Consider the following 16,285-nt stretch of genomic DNA (forward strand, 5'->3'; position numbering starts at 1 on the left):
GAAGATCCACTGTCACCTTGTGGGATTTGACAAAAATTCCTTGCTTGGAAAACACAGGCTCCTTGCTGCAGCCTCCTGCCTGTCAGGTTGACAGAATCCCTGTGGATGGAGTGGGAAATGCTGCTGGTGATGAGGAATTGTCCCAGCTGGACTGGGAGGGGTGGAGGTGCTGCTTCTCCAGTTCTGCTCCATATCTGCCCTCCCTTTCAGGGAATTCTGTGTTCCCATAAACACAGCACAGCAAATCTGTCCCTCTGAGTCACAGTGGGCCTGGCATGGATGGCAAAGAGCAATGGTTAAATGTGCCTCATGCTGACAATTGCAGTGCTGAAACAATATTTTTTAATATTTCAATAATAGGAATTTTTTTGCAATCCCTACTGGAAGATGTGGAGAGGGACTTGGTACCAGGGTGTGCAGTGGTAGAACAAGGGGAAATGGCTTTAAGCTGATGGGGAAGGAATTGTGGCTGGGACCATCCAGGTGTTGAAAGCTGCTGCTTCCCTATTTCTCTTTAAAATGTGGGATTTGCCATACCAGGATGGAAACAGTAACAGTGGGAAAGGACCAAAATAGTCCTGGAATGAAACTGCCATCAGCAGCAGCTGTATGGGCCAATTAAACTGCAACATTTCACAGGTGTTGTCAGGAAATGCATAGCAAATCCTCAGACAAATTAGCCTCCTCCTGAATTCCTGGGACTTTCAGCCCAAAAAAAAAAATGTTTTTAAGCTTTGAAATTGGAAGAAAGGCACAAAAGCCTCTGAAATGCCAACACATGGAGCATCTGATGTGCCCTGACACTGGGAGTGCTCTCCAAGCCACAAACCAGGCTCTGCTTTGGCGCTTTATTTCCTCCTCCATCCCCGCCACCTGCACAGCTAAGTCAGATGTTCAATCACCCTGGAACAGCAGGGAAAATGAGGATTTTCTGCATGGAAATGGTCTTGGGTTCAGGATGGAGATGTTTCAACTGCTCTGATGTTGCTGCTATAAAGAGCAGACAGCAGGACTCACTTCATACTCTGTATAAATTCATGGAGATAGGCAGGGTGTCATTGCAGCAGGAGCCTTGTGGTTTTTCCAGGGGCAAATCCTGATTTTTCCAGGTGCAAATCCTGATTTTTCAGTGGTTGGAGTTCTCAGTGAGGCTGGGAGAGGCCAGAGCTGCAGGGCTCAATGGGGTGGTGGCTGTAGTTGGTGTCCCACAGCCCCAGGGAAACATTCCCACCCCACTGGGGTTTTATCCCCATGGAATTTCAGCTCTTCAGGCCCAGCCCAAGGCAAAGAAATGGGATTAAATAAACAGTGAAGAGAAGGGAGAAAAGATCTCCACAAGTTGTATCAGCTGCTGCTTTGGAGACCACGAGGCAGTTCTTGGCTTGATTGAAGATCTCCCAGAAAATATTCAGCACAGATTTTGGAGAAATTTAGGCAAGATTGCAAAGATTTGGCAGGTCCCAATTGGGAAAACGGGATTTTGAAGGGTGCAGTGTTAACATGCAGGGACTAATGGGTGAAATGCCACATAATTCTTCTTTGTATGGTTTGTAAATGCTGGAATGTCACCAGGGAATCCCAGATTTCCTGTTTTGTGTATAAGGCAGGGCAGGAATATGGGGAGAGTATCCATATTTTTAATAAATGCATTTAATTTTGACAGCTGAGGCTGTGCAGGAGCTACTTTGTTGAACATTTATTTGCAATTACTGTGTTGGAAGATGACACAACCTGCTCTTGCATCAGCACAGGTCAGTGAGCAGAGGTGGAGTGGTGTCAGCTCACACGCAGCATTTCCAGCTTCATCACTGGAAAACTAAAGGAAAAAACAGGATTTTCTTGCATCCAGTGTGAAAAGCAAGAGCAGTCAGCAATCAGAGGCCAACTCAGCACCTCTGACGTGCCCCAGTGTCACTGCAGGCTCATTTCTGTATTTTGGGGATTCTCCAGGGCTGACCCAGCTCCTCTCCTGCCTTGGCCACCGTCCAGCAAGTGCTGCACTGTTGAGATTGGAACTGCAATCATCAATTAGCTGATAATCACTGTTGGTGGAATTATATGTGCTGGGTTTAAGACAGTGCAGTGGCTGGAAATGGAGCCATTTGTCAGGGGTATAATGGCCCTTTTATGTGCACAAATTTTTAAACACAATTTCATAAAGAGGCTGCCACGCTCCATGATTTACTGGGGCAGTAAAAAATAAAGAAATTACCCGAGGAGTAGAAGATCTCTGTGCATTGAAGTCCTGGAAGTTAATAGAAATATCTCTGTTAACTCCAGGGATTTTCAAACTTTTTTCCTAATGGCTGCTTGTTCCACGTTCCGTTTCTAGAAGATGCTGAAACTCCCTGATTACTGCTCCCCTTATTTCACGAGTTACCTGCAAAAATCCTGCATATTTAAAAGCAAAAAGTAACAGAGCCACAAAGAGATTTTAATCTTTGGCAGATGGTGTGGAGAGTTGGTTCAGCTTCTCCTCTGGCAGTAAATGGGAAAAGAGCCCACACTCCACGGCTGTTAGGAACAAGCCATGTTTAAAATGAATGGATTAATTGGGCAAGTAATGATGTATAGAGCAGCTCTGTGCTAGCACGGGAACGCTTGTGAATTTACTGCTGAAACTCAACCAAGCCTTAGCATCTCCTCTATGTTCCCAGGGGTGATGGGAGAGTATGAGCCCAAAATAGAAGTGCAGTTCCCAGAAACTGTTCCATCTGCGAAGGGAACCACGGTGAAACTGGAGTGCTTTGCCTTGGGCAAGTAAGTTTGGATCCATTATTGTTATTAATTATTATTCCTGCAGCTTCTCACGTTTGCGGGGTTTGCAGCAGTTCCTAATGACCCACTTTCCTCAGCAGGAGTTACCTGTGGCCAGTTTTCAAAGCAGCCACAGGGCTTGGGCACTCTTGTTTCTGGAGCAAACACTGGCAAAACTTCCAAAATGTAGAGAAATGGCAGGAAAATTGTCACAAAATGGATGGTTTGGGTTGGAAGGGACCTTGAATCCCATCCAGTGCCATGGGCAGGGACACCTCCCACCATCCCAGGCTGCTCCAGGCCTTGTCTTTTGGACACTTTTAGAGCAGCCACAGCTTCTCTGGGCAACCCCTTCCAGGGCCTGCCCACCTTAAAATGGATGGGTTTTTTACCCCAGATTCAACTGGGTCAAAACAGCATTTTAGTAATAAAATGTCTCCTGCTTATACACTGTGATAAACACATTTACATTTATGTTCCACATAACCCACCCATAATAAACCCTCTTTATAAAATCTATTCATATACAACAGATTGAATAATTGTGAGTGACAGCCATAATAATTTAAACTATTGCACTGTGTAGCCCCACCTCCCCTTTAATGGAAAGAATATATATATCAGATTAGCATAAAATCAATTATCAATTCACATTTACACTTATGTTCCACATAACCCACCCATAACAAAATCTCCTGTTGACCCTGTGCCAGACCACTCACTACCTTTTTATCTTCTCTTTATTCTCTGATGCTGTTTTGCTTTTTACCATTTTTTTCTTCATATATTCTCTAATACCCTTTTGGTTTTACCTTTTTATCTTCTCTTTATTCTCTGATGCCATTTTGGATCAGGAATGGGACATCACGCCATGATCAATATGATCAAGTGAAGCCAACTTTATTATCTCAAAAAGGGACAATTTATAATATAGGGCTATATTTATAATAATTTTCTACTGTTCATGTGTCTCTAGCTAATACATGATTGGTTAATCCTGGCTGTTCATGTGTCTAAAATAGAATGCTGATTGGATCTTCTGATTTTTCACGTGCCTTGCTGTGGTTGTCTGGCCCACCCATTGCTTCTCTTTTTTCTCACTTTCTCAAACTTTCTGAGTCTTGATGACTCTTCTTGTATCTTTCTCAAGGATAAACCAGCCCCATTTCTGAACATGTCCATTATCCGTTGTTTGTGAAGATGTCCATTGTCAGTTTTTATTGTGCATTGGTTGAATGTGGCCGTTTTCTTGCAAAAACTCCTCAACCCGTCAGCGTTCAGAAACACATAATCACGAGAATGATTACGTGCAGGTGCTTTTATTGAAGAGCTCTGGGTGTCAGGAGTACAAACCCAAATCTGACCCCTACATGGGTTCGGGATGAACATGTTTTTATATTCTATTGTTATATAACTTTCATTTTCATTATTAAACTTATATTGTTCTATGGTATACATAGATTTCATCCAAGCACGGGCTCCTCGTGGTCCCCCTCAAACTTCTAACATAGTTTCTCATGATTCTTCTTACGATTAAACAATAATTATATTTAATTACTAAACAATCATCACGTCTAACAATTATATCATTTATCATATGCTGCTTACGCAGGCACAATTTCACATGATCTGGCAAACACAAAGCCTAACATTTTCAGAGTCTATTTTTAACATTTTTCCAGGGCCCCACTAAGTCCAGCTTCTTTCTAATTCCTCGAATTTTAGGATTTTAAAACCTTTACTATCAAGCCTGCAGAAAATGCCCAACACCTCACAATGACCATGGCTTCATCTGGCAATGTTATCTTGCCTTCTTTCCCTCCCTCAGCCCCGTGCCCACCATCAGCTGGAGGAGGGCGGATGGGAAGCAGCTGCCGCGAAAGGCGCGCAGGCACCGCTAAGTCCGGCTTCTTTCTAATTCCCCAAATTTTATGATTTTAAAACCTTCTACTATCAAACCTTCAAAAATTCCCCAGCACCTCAGTGTGACCATGGCACTCTGGCAGTGTTACCTTGCTTTCCTTCCCTCCCTCAGCCCCATGCCCACCATCAGCTGGAGGAGGGCGGATGGGAAGCAGCTGCCCAGGAAGGCGCGCAGGCACCGCTAAGTCTGGTTTCTTTCTAATTCCCCAAATTTTATGATTCTAAAACCTTCTACTATCAAACCTTCAAAAACTCCCCAACACCTCAGTGTGACCATGGCTTCCTCTGGCAATGTTACCTTGCTCTGTTTCCCTCCCTCAGCCCCGTGCCCACCGTCAGCTGGAGGAGGGCGGATGGGAAGCAGCTGCCGCGAAAGGCGCGCAGGCACCGCTAAGTCTGGCTTCTTTCTAATTCCCCAAATTTTATGATTTTAAAACCTTCTACTATCAAACCTTCAAAAACTCCCCAACACCTCAGTGTGACCATGGCACTCTGGCAGTGTTATCTTGCTCTGTTTCCTTCCCTCAGCCCCGTGCCCACCGTCAGCTGGAGGAGGGCGGACGGGAAGCAGCTGCCGCGGAAGGCGCGCAGGCACCGCTCCAGGGCCCCGCTAATTCCAGCTCCTTTCTAATTCCCCAGATTTTATGATTCTAAAACCTTTTACTCTCAAACCTGCAAAAAAATCCCCAACACCTCACAATGACCGTGGCTTCCCCTGGCAGTGTTACCTTGCTCTCTTTCCCTCCCTGAGCCCCGTGCCCACCATGAGCTGGAGGAGGGCAGATGGGAAGCAGCTGCCCAGGAAGGCGCGCAGGCACCGCTAAGTCTGGCTTCTTTCTAATTCCCCAAATTTTCTGATTTTAATACCTTCTACTATCAAACCTTCAAAAACTCCCCAACACCTCAGTGTGACCGTGGCTTCCCCTGGCAGTGTTACCTTGCTCTCTTTCCCTCCCTCAGCCCCGTGCCCACCATCAGCTGGAGGAGGGCGGATGGGAAGCAGCTGCCCAGGAAGGCGCGCAGGCACCGCTCCAGCGGGCTCCTGGAGATCCCCAACTTCCAGCAGGAGGACGCCGGGCTCTACGAGTGCGTGGCTGAAAATGTCAGGGGCAAGAACGTGGCACGAGGACAGCTGACGTTTTATGGTGAGCAGGCTGCCTTATTGCAGTCAGTGCAATCTGCAGTAAATGTTTTGTGAGGACGTAATTTTGCGGGGATATTTTTTGAAATTACTTTCTCTTCGAATGGCGCATCTCGAGAAGGGTGTAATTTGAAATAAGACCTGGCTGGATGGTGCATATTAATTGAGAATCAGAGCAGCTGGAACAAAAACACATCCCCAGGAGGACATTGACATGGAAACGTGCTGAAAGCGCTTGGAAAAGTCTCTTTTTCCTTCTTGTGGCTGGGAGGGCAAGGCAGGAAATCTGGGGGAGCATCCTCGTGTTACAGCTTGGGATTTGTGGTGTATGGGTTGCCCCAGCTTTTGTGGATAAATGTTAATTGCTGATAGCCAATTAAGAACAGCTTTCAGGAGGATCAGTGATTGAAGAACAGGGGGAGTTGGGATTTAACAGTGCCAGGGCAGAGCCCTCTCCCCTCAAAGGCTTTCTGCACCTGCTCTTCTCTCGCTGCAATCCCAGAGCCAGGCCCTGGAAATGCCAAATTCCAGCCTCCTAGGCCTGCTCTGTCAAATAGAAAATGCATTTATCCCTTTGATCCTGGTGCTCATCCCCAAATTTCTGCTGGGAACAGCCCACAAAACAAACTGAAAGTGTGGCTTTACCTGTGTAGAGGTGAGTGGGAGCTGCAGGGAGGGGATTTAGGGGCACAGGGGGCTGGGTTTGGTACCAAGGATCTGTTGGAGATGTTTTGGAGAGGAGAATATGCAGGTTCCACACCCAAGAGATGTGCAGAGACCCCCACAGCATCCAAAAAATCCTGGTTTTGTTGCTCCCCTGGTCCCATCCCATGTTGTTCAGAGGAAATATTCAGATTTTCTCCCCCAAATGTTCCTGAGCTCCTGTCAGCAGGGAAGATTGGGTTGAACTCCAGAGATGATGAGGAGAATGGTTTTTGATTTATAATAATTTTGCCACAGGAAAAGAGTTTGGGAACCAACCCTTCTGGCAAAACTGAATTGGATTTGGTGGGTAATGTAAGGTTTTTTTTAAAAAGTAGGGAAGTTTTCAAATTGGAAAGATTTCTGAAAGGCATTTCATTTAAAATCACAACTTTGGGGGCTTCCATTTCAAATGAACATTTCTCCTTTTAAAACTGAGGGAAATATAAAATGAGAAAACGTTAAAAAGGAGTGAAAGAGCAAGAACAAAGTGAAACCTTTCATGTTAAGGAAAGAATCTGGGGTTGATTTGAACAGGTTTTAATTTTTTTAATTAGATGATTTAAAGATTCCTTTTTCTGTGCTGTGTTTTTCTCCTGATTTTTCCCCATGTGGGGAGTAAATTAAAAGCCTCATCAGTTGTAGAGTTTTGCGGTACCCACAGCCAAAGCTGCTTTTCTTGGAAAGCAGTAAATGGAGCCTTTGGAGCACTCCCACCATAGCACATATTGAGTTATAATCTCATTATTGTAGTGAATTTACCAATCTGGATCCTACACAAAAGCTGCCACTGTGGCTCCTGCTGCTTTTCGCACCCATCGTGGCATTTCTGCAGAGAATCTCGAGGATTTTTGGGAAGAGGAATGTCCTGCTGTCAGTCTGTCATGCTGGGAACTCTTTCCATCCATCTCCTCCCTGGGACAGGAGGAATTCCCCAGGAGAGGTGGCAGACAGGCACCTCCCCTGCTGCAGGTTTTGTCTTCATCCTCATCCTTGTCTCGAGGATGGTGATTTTCCAGGGAACGAGTTGGGTTTTTTAGGGTAACTTGTGTTTTGCAGCCAGTACTGAAAATAGATCTCTTAAAAAAAAAAAAAATCAACTTGCATTCTGTACTCTGGGCTCTGGAGTTTTGCATGGCAGAAAAATTTTTTAGGGGAAAGTAACATATTGTGAAATTTTATACAAATAGTTGGGAAAAATAACATATTTTTCTTTAATTTTTTTTTTTTTTTTAAGTTGAGAAATGTTATTTCATAATTGAAATACAACTGCAATGCTGGCAGAGCTTTCAAGCTGTTTTTGGAAGGTCAGGCCTGGTGCCTGGAGAGGGAAACGCTCTGGAGGTGCAGAAAGGTGCAGGTTTGAATGGATTTGAGGAAGAAATTTTTTATCATCAGGTGGGCAGGCCCTGGCCCAGGTGCCCAGAGCAGCTGTGGCTGCCCCTGGATCCCTGGCAGTGCCCAAGGCCAGGTTGGACACTGGGGCTGGGAGCAGCCTGGGACAGTGGGAGGTGTCCCTGCCATGGCAGGGGTGGGATGGATGGATGGATGGATGGATGGATGGATGGATGGATGGATGGATGGATGGATGATGGATGGATGATGGATGATGGATGGATGATGGATGGATGGATGGATGATGGATGGATGGATGGATTGATGGATGGATGGATGATGGATGGATGGACGGATGGATGGATTGATGGATGGATGGATGATGGATGGATGATGGATGGATGGATGGATGGATGGATGGATTGATGGATGGATGGATGATGGATGGATGATGGATGGATGGACGGATGGATGATGGATGGATGGACGGATGGATGATGGATGATGGACGGATGGACGGATGGATGATGGATGATGGACGGATGGATGATGGATGATGGATGGATGATGGATGGATGATGGATGGATGGATGGATGATGGATGGATGGATGGATGGATGGATGGATGGATGGATGGATGATGGATGGATGATGGATGGATGATGGATGATGGATGGATGGATGGATGGATGGATGATGGATGGATGGATGGATGGATGGATGGATGGATGGATGATGGATGGATGATGGATGGATGATGGATGATGGATGGATGGATGGATGGATGGATGGATGGATGGATGATGGATGGATGGATGGATGATGGATGGATGGATGGATGATGGATGGATGGATGGATGGATGGATGGATGGATGATGGATGGATGGATGGATGATGGATGGATGGATGGATGGATGATGGATGGATGGATGGATGGATGGATGGATGGATGGATGATGGATGGATGATGGATGGATGGACGGATGGATGATGGATGGATGGACGGATGGATGATGGATGATGGACGGATGGATGATGGATGATGGATGGATGGATGATGGATGGATGGATGGATGGATGGATGGATGGATGGATGATGGATGGATGATGGATGATGGATGGATGGATGGATGGATGGATGGATGGATGATGGATGGATGGATGGATGATGGATGGATGGATGGATGGATGGATGGATGGATGATGGATGGATGGATGGATGATGGATGGATGGATGGATGGATGGATGGATGATGGATGGATGGATGGATGATGGATGGATGGATGGATGATGGATGGATGGATGGATGATGGATGGATGGATGATGGATGGATGGATGGATGGATGGATGGATGGATGGATGGATGGATGGATGGAGGATGGATGATGGATGGATGGATGATGGATGGATGAATGGATGGATGATGGATGGATGGATGGATGATGGATGGATGATGGATGATGGATGGATGGATGGATGGATGATGGATGGATGGATGATGGATGGATGGATGGATGGATGATGGATGGATGGATGGATGATGGATGGATGGATGATGGATGGATGGATGGATGATGGATGGATGGATGGATGGATGGATGGATGGATGAATGGATGGATGATGGATGGATGGATGGATGGATGGATGGATGATGGATGATGGATGGATGGATGGATGGACAGATGGATGATGGATGATGGACGGATGGATGATGGATGATGGATGGATGGATGATGGATGGATGGATGATGGATGGATGAATGGATGGATGATGGATGGATGGATGGATGATGGATGGATGGATGGATGATGGATGGATGGATGGATGGATGGATGGATGGATGGATGGATGGATGGGATTTAGGGTCCTTGCAGCCCAAATCACTGGGGCTCAGGGTGCTCTGGGTTATTAGAGGTGCTGCCCACCTGCACTGCTGTGCTCTGCAGGTCACACTGAGGCTCCAACAGCTCCACTCTTTAAACCCAGTTTAAAGCAGCCTCTGTGCATGGCATAAAGTAAGAAAAGAGAAGAAAAAAGAATTCAAATTTGCCTGCTCACTCTAGGTAACCCAGCGTTGTCAGCTTTTCTGTGTGCTGCTGGAAGTTGTCAGGGAGGGTTGACTTCTGCTGTGTTTCACTCTTGTATCAGAGTTTATTTTCTCCTCCCTTTGCGTATCAGTGCCACTGAAGTTGTTTGACACCCTTGTTGCAGCAGAAAAGGTTAATTAAGCATGCAAGAGCCGTTCTTGCTGCATTTTCTGTGCTCTGAGCCCCTGCACCAGGCTGTGCTCCACAAACACTTCTGCCAGGGCTGGGTCCCCCTTGATGGATCGACCTTCCCATGCAAACATGGTCCTGTTAATGCAATTACAGAGCTCCCTTCTGCCTGTCTGACTGATGGAGCTCTGAATGACACATCTCCCTGCTGGCTCTTCTGTTCTTCCTGTGTCCCAGCCTCAGCTTAATTCCTGGCAAAAGCTCCTGCTGGGATTCTTGGGGCTGTCCCATGCAGGGCCGATTTGATCCTTGTGGGTTTCTACCAACTCAGAATATTCCCTGATCCTGAACTATCAAATTACACTGCACAGCCTCTTCTTTTCCACCTTTTAGCAGCTCTGAGAGCTGGTGCTGCCTTCCTGACCTGGCAGTTTATTCCTGTGCCAGCTGCATCCCATGGCTGAGGCAGGTGAGCTCCCCGGTGGCGCCCAGGGTTCTCCTCTCCCAGATTCTCCCAGGGCCCTCCCCACCCTCAGCTGTGTGTTTTGGGATGCACTCCCATTGACCTGATTGTATTTTTAATCTGGCTGCTCATAAATTTTACATTTGCTAACCCTCCGCAGGGCTAAGATTTATATCCTGAGCAAACAGCAATGCCAACAATTATTTTTTTTGCTGGCAGAAGTACAGTAAACAGATTACCTTAACCAGCTAATTTAAAAAGAAATTGCCTTTTTTGTTCATAAAGCCAGCATCAAGGAGATGCTTATTTATTATTGATGTTTAATTCATGCTGAGTTTAGATGCTGTTTCAGCCCAATCTTCTTTTGTTGATATCTGTGACCCCAAGGCTGCTCATCCTTGGGTTTGAGCTCCCTGGGCTCTGCTTCCCTATGTTGACTCTGATGAGTCAATGCAATGTCCTGAGATCCCCCTTCCCAACAAAATATTTCACCTGAATAACAGAAAATATGAAAAATAGCTGCTGGTTGAGGTGATATGAATGTGTTCAGTGGGGCTGGGAGTGACAGCACCACCACTGAGAACATTTTTTGCTGGGATTTGGACACAAAATATGGGATTTGGCCCTGGCTTTCCAGTCAGATCCGTGCTTGGAAATATCCAATCTCCAGAGCAGCTCAGCTGGAGCCAGCACAGATGGAGGTGCTGCCTCAGCATCTCCTGTGTTGCTCCAGCATCTCCCGTCCTCTCCTGCTCTGGCAAGGCAAGGAAAGGAGGGGAAAATTGCAGCTCAAATGCTTTCCAAAAGTGTCAGCACAGCAGCATCTGCATTAGCAGACAGACAGACTTGTCTGTCACTAATTACAGTTCTGTGCAGCGTTTTCTGAGATATTCAGCAGAACCCTTTCAATTGCCTGGGCCCCTTTGCAGATTAAATCCTTCTCACTAGGAATTTGTGAGGCTCCTTAATTCTGCAGTGAAAAGAGCCCTCCTTTCATCAGTGGGCCTGTGTTTTATTTGGGCAAAAGCCACTTTGTGCCACTCTGTAAAACAGCCTCAGGTGTAAATCAGATTATGCTCTTCATTATGGTCGGAGTCTAAAAAGGAAATGTGCACAAGTGAACATCAGGTGGTTTCATGTCTGCTCAGTTTAGGTCCTAAATCACAAAAAAATTGCTGGAAATTTGATTTAAGTGAGTTTCTGGACTGATAAAAAGACAAGAAAATTCCTGTACATAGGGCAAGTGCACTATTATTTTACTCTTACTATATGATTATTAATTATATTTCACATCACTCACTAGGAAACCCTGTCGTCACCTTTTACACAGGTAAAATTAGTACAGGGAGGAGTAACTCTTGAGTTTTGAGTTCTTTGCTGCCTAAGGGAGGTCTTGCATCCAGAACACAGAGCACATTCCTGCACAGAGCACAGAATTGTTTCTCATCAGCTTTTTCTTTTCCAAGGGATTGCTGGAACCCTGCTTCCAGAGAAATCCAATTTTTGGATATTCAGAAAAAGTCTCATGTTATTATCATTGTTGCTTGGAGAAACATCTCTCCAGCAGGAGAAGCAAAAATATAAATAGGATGGAACACAAATAAATAGAAATGAAATGTGAAGGTTCCTCATGGATCACCCCACACCTCCCTTGCACCCCTGAGCAGCTGCAGTTTGGTGTCAGGATGGAAAATAACCAAAGGAGGGCAAACCATGAGGAGGGTCCCTGTGGTGTGTCTGTAACACCCACAGCCCACCAAAACTGGGGGGGAAACCCTCTAATGGTGCAGAATGGGAGGTAAATGAGAGGAAGGGATGGCTGAAGGGGTTTTATCAGCTGAGTCAGCTCCTTCAGATTTTCCTCTGTTTCTTTTCCTCTGGTGTTTAATATTCCAGGCTGGGCTGGTAGGGTCAGTCTTGCAGAGTTTCCAAAGGCTCACTCAAATGGAGATTTATTTTTTTCTAGGCACAGCATTCCAGCGGATTGGTTTGGTGCAGGATCTGCACACCTTGCAGTTGTAGAGATTTCCAACAGTCCTTGGGGTCAGGAGGGAGGAAGGGAGGAGAGAGGAGCAGTGGTGACCTGGGGTCTGGTTTCTGTGATCTTTGGGAAGGAGACAAATGAGGATTGAGGGGTTTGTGCACAGGAGCTGTGTCCCCATCAGGGACAGGCCCTCACACACTGGCTGTACTCTTTATTTCTAATTACTCATCTGCTTTTCCCATCTGGTTGCTTTGGGGTTTTTTTACTTCTTACACTTTGCTTTCTGGTCTTTACACTGCTCTGATCCTGGGCTCAGTCTCAATCTCCTTAGAATAGAGATGGTAATGGACAAATCATTCAGCCTTTCATCTGCCATTAATGATGAATTACACAGCCTGCACCAGGTCATCAGCTGCTAGAAATTGGCTTAGGAACACTGAAATCAATACACACCAGCTGAGAATTGGATTCTGGATATGTATTAGCACCTCATTTGCTTGAGTCTTTTGGGTTGTTTTGAACTCACAGATGGTTGCAGAGTCCTACAGGTTTTTTTCTGGTTTATTTCTCATATTTCTCCTTTACTTCTGGGGGTTTGCTTCTCATTTCTGAGGTGATGCATCATCACCTGCCGCATCATTTCATTTGCAAATATCTTTCAGGACATGATTTCCAGTTCCTATTTTGCCTTTTAATTTATTACAGTGAAGGACAGACTGCCCCTGGACAATTTTGTCTTAGAGAAGTAAGAATATATTTGGGCATATTTTCCTATTCACTTGGTTTTAACTGTCCCACTTTGTGTTGGTGGAGACTAAAAGGTGATCAAAGGTAAACAGGGTTTTTTTCTCACTATTTCCATCACCTTTCTTCAATCCCCCTGACTACAAACTCCAGAAATCTCCTAGGAGGGGGAGATTTTTCTTTAAAGCAATCCTTATGTAAGAGTCGTGCTTATATCTCTAAGCTTTTTCTTTCACTTTATAGATTTAGCATATGAATTTTGCTTGCAACTCAGATGAATTCTTAATCAGCTTCCAGATTTTTCCTCCAGGATGTTTCCAAGGCCAGTACTATCTTAAGTGCACCCATCAGGACCAAAATATCTCCTGTAAAATAATTTCTCTTTGGTCAGCGCCACTGAAACCATCCAAAGGACTCTTCTCTAGACCAACCACAAATTCAGCCTTGTCATTATCTCTGAGAATGTTGCTATACCAGAAAACGCTGTGAAGAGGAGGTGGTTTCATCCCCTTATCTGAATTATTTTAATTATCATGCCTGAAATCTCGAGTCGTGTTACCTCGCCCCGAACCCCAGTGGGCTCCTGTCAAATTCCATTAACTTGTGGCCACTCTCCTTTGGTGGCTCACACACATTTGCAGCCTGAGCCAGCCCCTGAGCATTCCCCAGGATGAAGCCAAGAGCTTCTCTCTGCACTCAACTGGTGAGAGGAGAGCTTGACCTAATTACAAAACCTCCCAAAGAGCAGCAGAGAACGAACTCCTGCCGAACAAACGGCTCAGAGCTCCTCACTGAGATCATCTTCCGACCCGTGCTGCTCGCTCTGGAGCCGTCTGCACCAGGGAGGGCTTTGGAAATTGGAATTTTAGCCAGTTCAAACCACTGGTGTGGGATGCAGGCCATGACTCATGGATGCTGCACCCAAGGGTGCTGTGAATTTGGGGTGGCACCTTCCAACACTGCATGTCTTAGTCTCAGCACTCAGGGCAGGAGTTGGGATGAACAACCCACAAACCACCCCAAAAAATGCCTTTTGGAGAGAATTTCCCTTATTTGGGAAAAATTATTATTTTCCCTTATTTGGGGAAAATTATTATTTCCCTTATTTGAGCAGTCTGTACGAAATGAGGATGAATTTTGAATTTTCTCAGAGCTCCTCACTGAGATGATTTTTTTGATCTGTGCTGCTCACTCTGGAGTTGTCTGCACCACAAATGGCTTTGGGATTCGGAATTTTACCCAGTTCAGATCACTGGAGGGGGTTAGGATGGTGTGGGATGGAGGCTGTGGCTCGTGGGTGCTGCACCAAAGGGTGATGTGAATTTGAGGCGGCACCTTCCAACACTGCATGTTTTAGTCTCGGCACTCAGAGCAGGAGTTGGGATGAACAACCCACAAACCACCCCAAAAGAATGCCTTTTGGAGAGAATTTCCCTTATTTGGGGGAAATTATTATTTTCCCTTATTTGGGGAAAATTATTATTTCCCTTATTTGAGCAGTCTGTACGAAATGAGGATGAATTCTGAATTTTCTCTGCTCCTCTCCACAGGAGTTATCTTTGTTTTTCCATAGCACACACTCAGGTTATAGAGCACAGCTTACCATTCATGGCTTTTCTTGATTTGCAAATTAATTCCAGTTGTTTTGTCTGGGTGGTTTTTTGTTTTTTTTTTTTTTAGTTTTGTTTTCATGTGGGAAATCTGTAAAACAGCGCAGCAAAAATAAAAAAGGCAAATGGATGTGTGTGGGTTTTATAGAGCTCCTTTCATGGGATCATAAAATTCCTTTCAAAATGATGAGTTAGATGCTGTTAGAATAGTAAATATGTAAATTCATGAGTAATTTGCAAATGTCCTTGAGCCACTGAACCCGCTGCAATTGCTCAGCTCGATGGAATCGTTCAAGTTCTTACTCCAGATGACAGAACTGACTTTCATCTTCCTGAGTTTAAAGGCTTTCCCTTTCCTTTGGATACAGACAATAAACAAGCTCAAAATATTACAGGGGCAGGAGGGGCAGCCAGAGAAATAAACACCACTCGCTTCTCCTTTCCCTTCTGCATTCTCCTTTCCCGCCTGCATGCTCAGTTCACTTTGTTGTTTTTTGGAATTCCCTTGGAGCTGAGGGGCTGTGGGAACCTCTCCACCTCATTTCTGCTTTGTGGGCACATTCAGGGTGCCAGGGGTGGGGTTGAACACAACCTGAGCTCCCTAAATTTGGATTTCCAGCATCCCATCATCACAGACATACCCCTCTTTTGGGTATAATCGCACCCATTTGCCGTTTTGATGTGATGTTTTTAAATTTATCCTTTCAAGCCCATCTCTGGATCGCTATCCAACAGAGATTTTTAAAGTTGTTACCTGGCTTTGAGAAATCTTGATTTTTTTTTTTCTTTTATCTGATTACACAGGGAAAAGTATTAATCAGGTTCTTGGAGACCTCTGCTGGTAATACCATTCTGCTAAGTCAGATGCTCTTATGTCAAAATAGGGCAAATGCCCATTAAAAAAATCAAAACTTTATTGTTTATTGGGATTTTCTGAATAGTATTGTAGATATATTATTATGCTATTACTAATAAGATCTTAAATAGGTCGTATTGTATATTGTAGATATATCTGGACAAGAGGTAACTCTTAAAGTCTGAGGTTTTGGGTGGTCTTCAAAACCATGTGACAATTTTAGTGGAATTTAGTGGAATCTGGCCAAACTCAAACTCTCTAAAAAAAAAAAGCCAACAAACTGATGAAATTATGTGAAACACCATTAAAAATACAATCTCACAAGTGGCTGAAAACTGCCAGTGCTAGTTTTCACCAAATTCTACCAAAATGTGTCTCCAGTATCTGCTTGTGGCCTTTCTAGGTTTATTCAGTGTCATTAATGCAATAATTGGGTCCAAAGATTTTTCCTTCCTGTGGCAATGTATGGAAATCTGGCCTTAATCAAGACAGGACTGAGAGCCTGGACCTGAAGTAGTGCCTGTAACCATGCAGAGTTACTGGAATAAC

General features: G+C 44.9%; 1 protein-coding gene across 1 annotated transcript in view; it reads left to right on the forward strand.

Moving 5' to 3' along the window:
• Positions 1 to 16,285, forward strand: part of LOC131562879 (contactin-4) — a 229,423-nt gene that overhangs the window by 157,616 nt on the left and 55,522 nt on the right. Inside the window, exons 7-8 of the mRNA XM_058812650.1 lie at positions 2,658 to 2,760; positions 5,641 to 5,825. Of these exons, the coding sequence (XP_058668633.1) occupies positions 2,658 to 2,760; positions 5,641 to 5,825 (288 nt within the window). The remainder of the gene's footprint in view (positions 1 to 2,657; positions 2,761 to 5,640; positions 5,826 to 16,285) is intronic.

Source organism: Ammospiza caudacuta, chromosome 12, assembly GCF_027887145.1.
Source record: "Ammospiza caudacuta isolate bAmmCau1 chromosome 12, bAmmCau1.pri, whole genome shotgun sequence".
In the NCBI taxonomy this organism is placed as follows: domain Eukaryota; kingdom Metazoa; phylum Chordata; class Aves; order Passeriformes; family Passerellidae; genus Ammospiza; species Ammospiza caudacuta.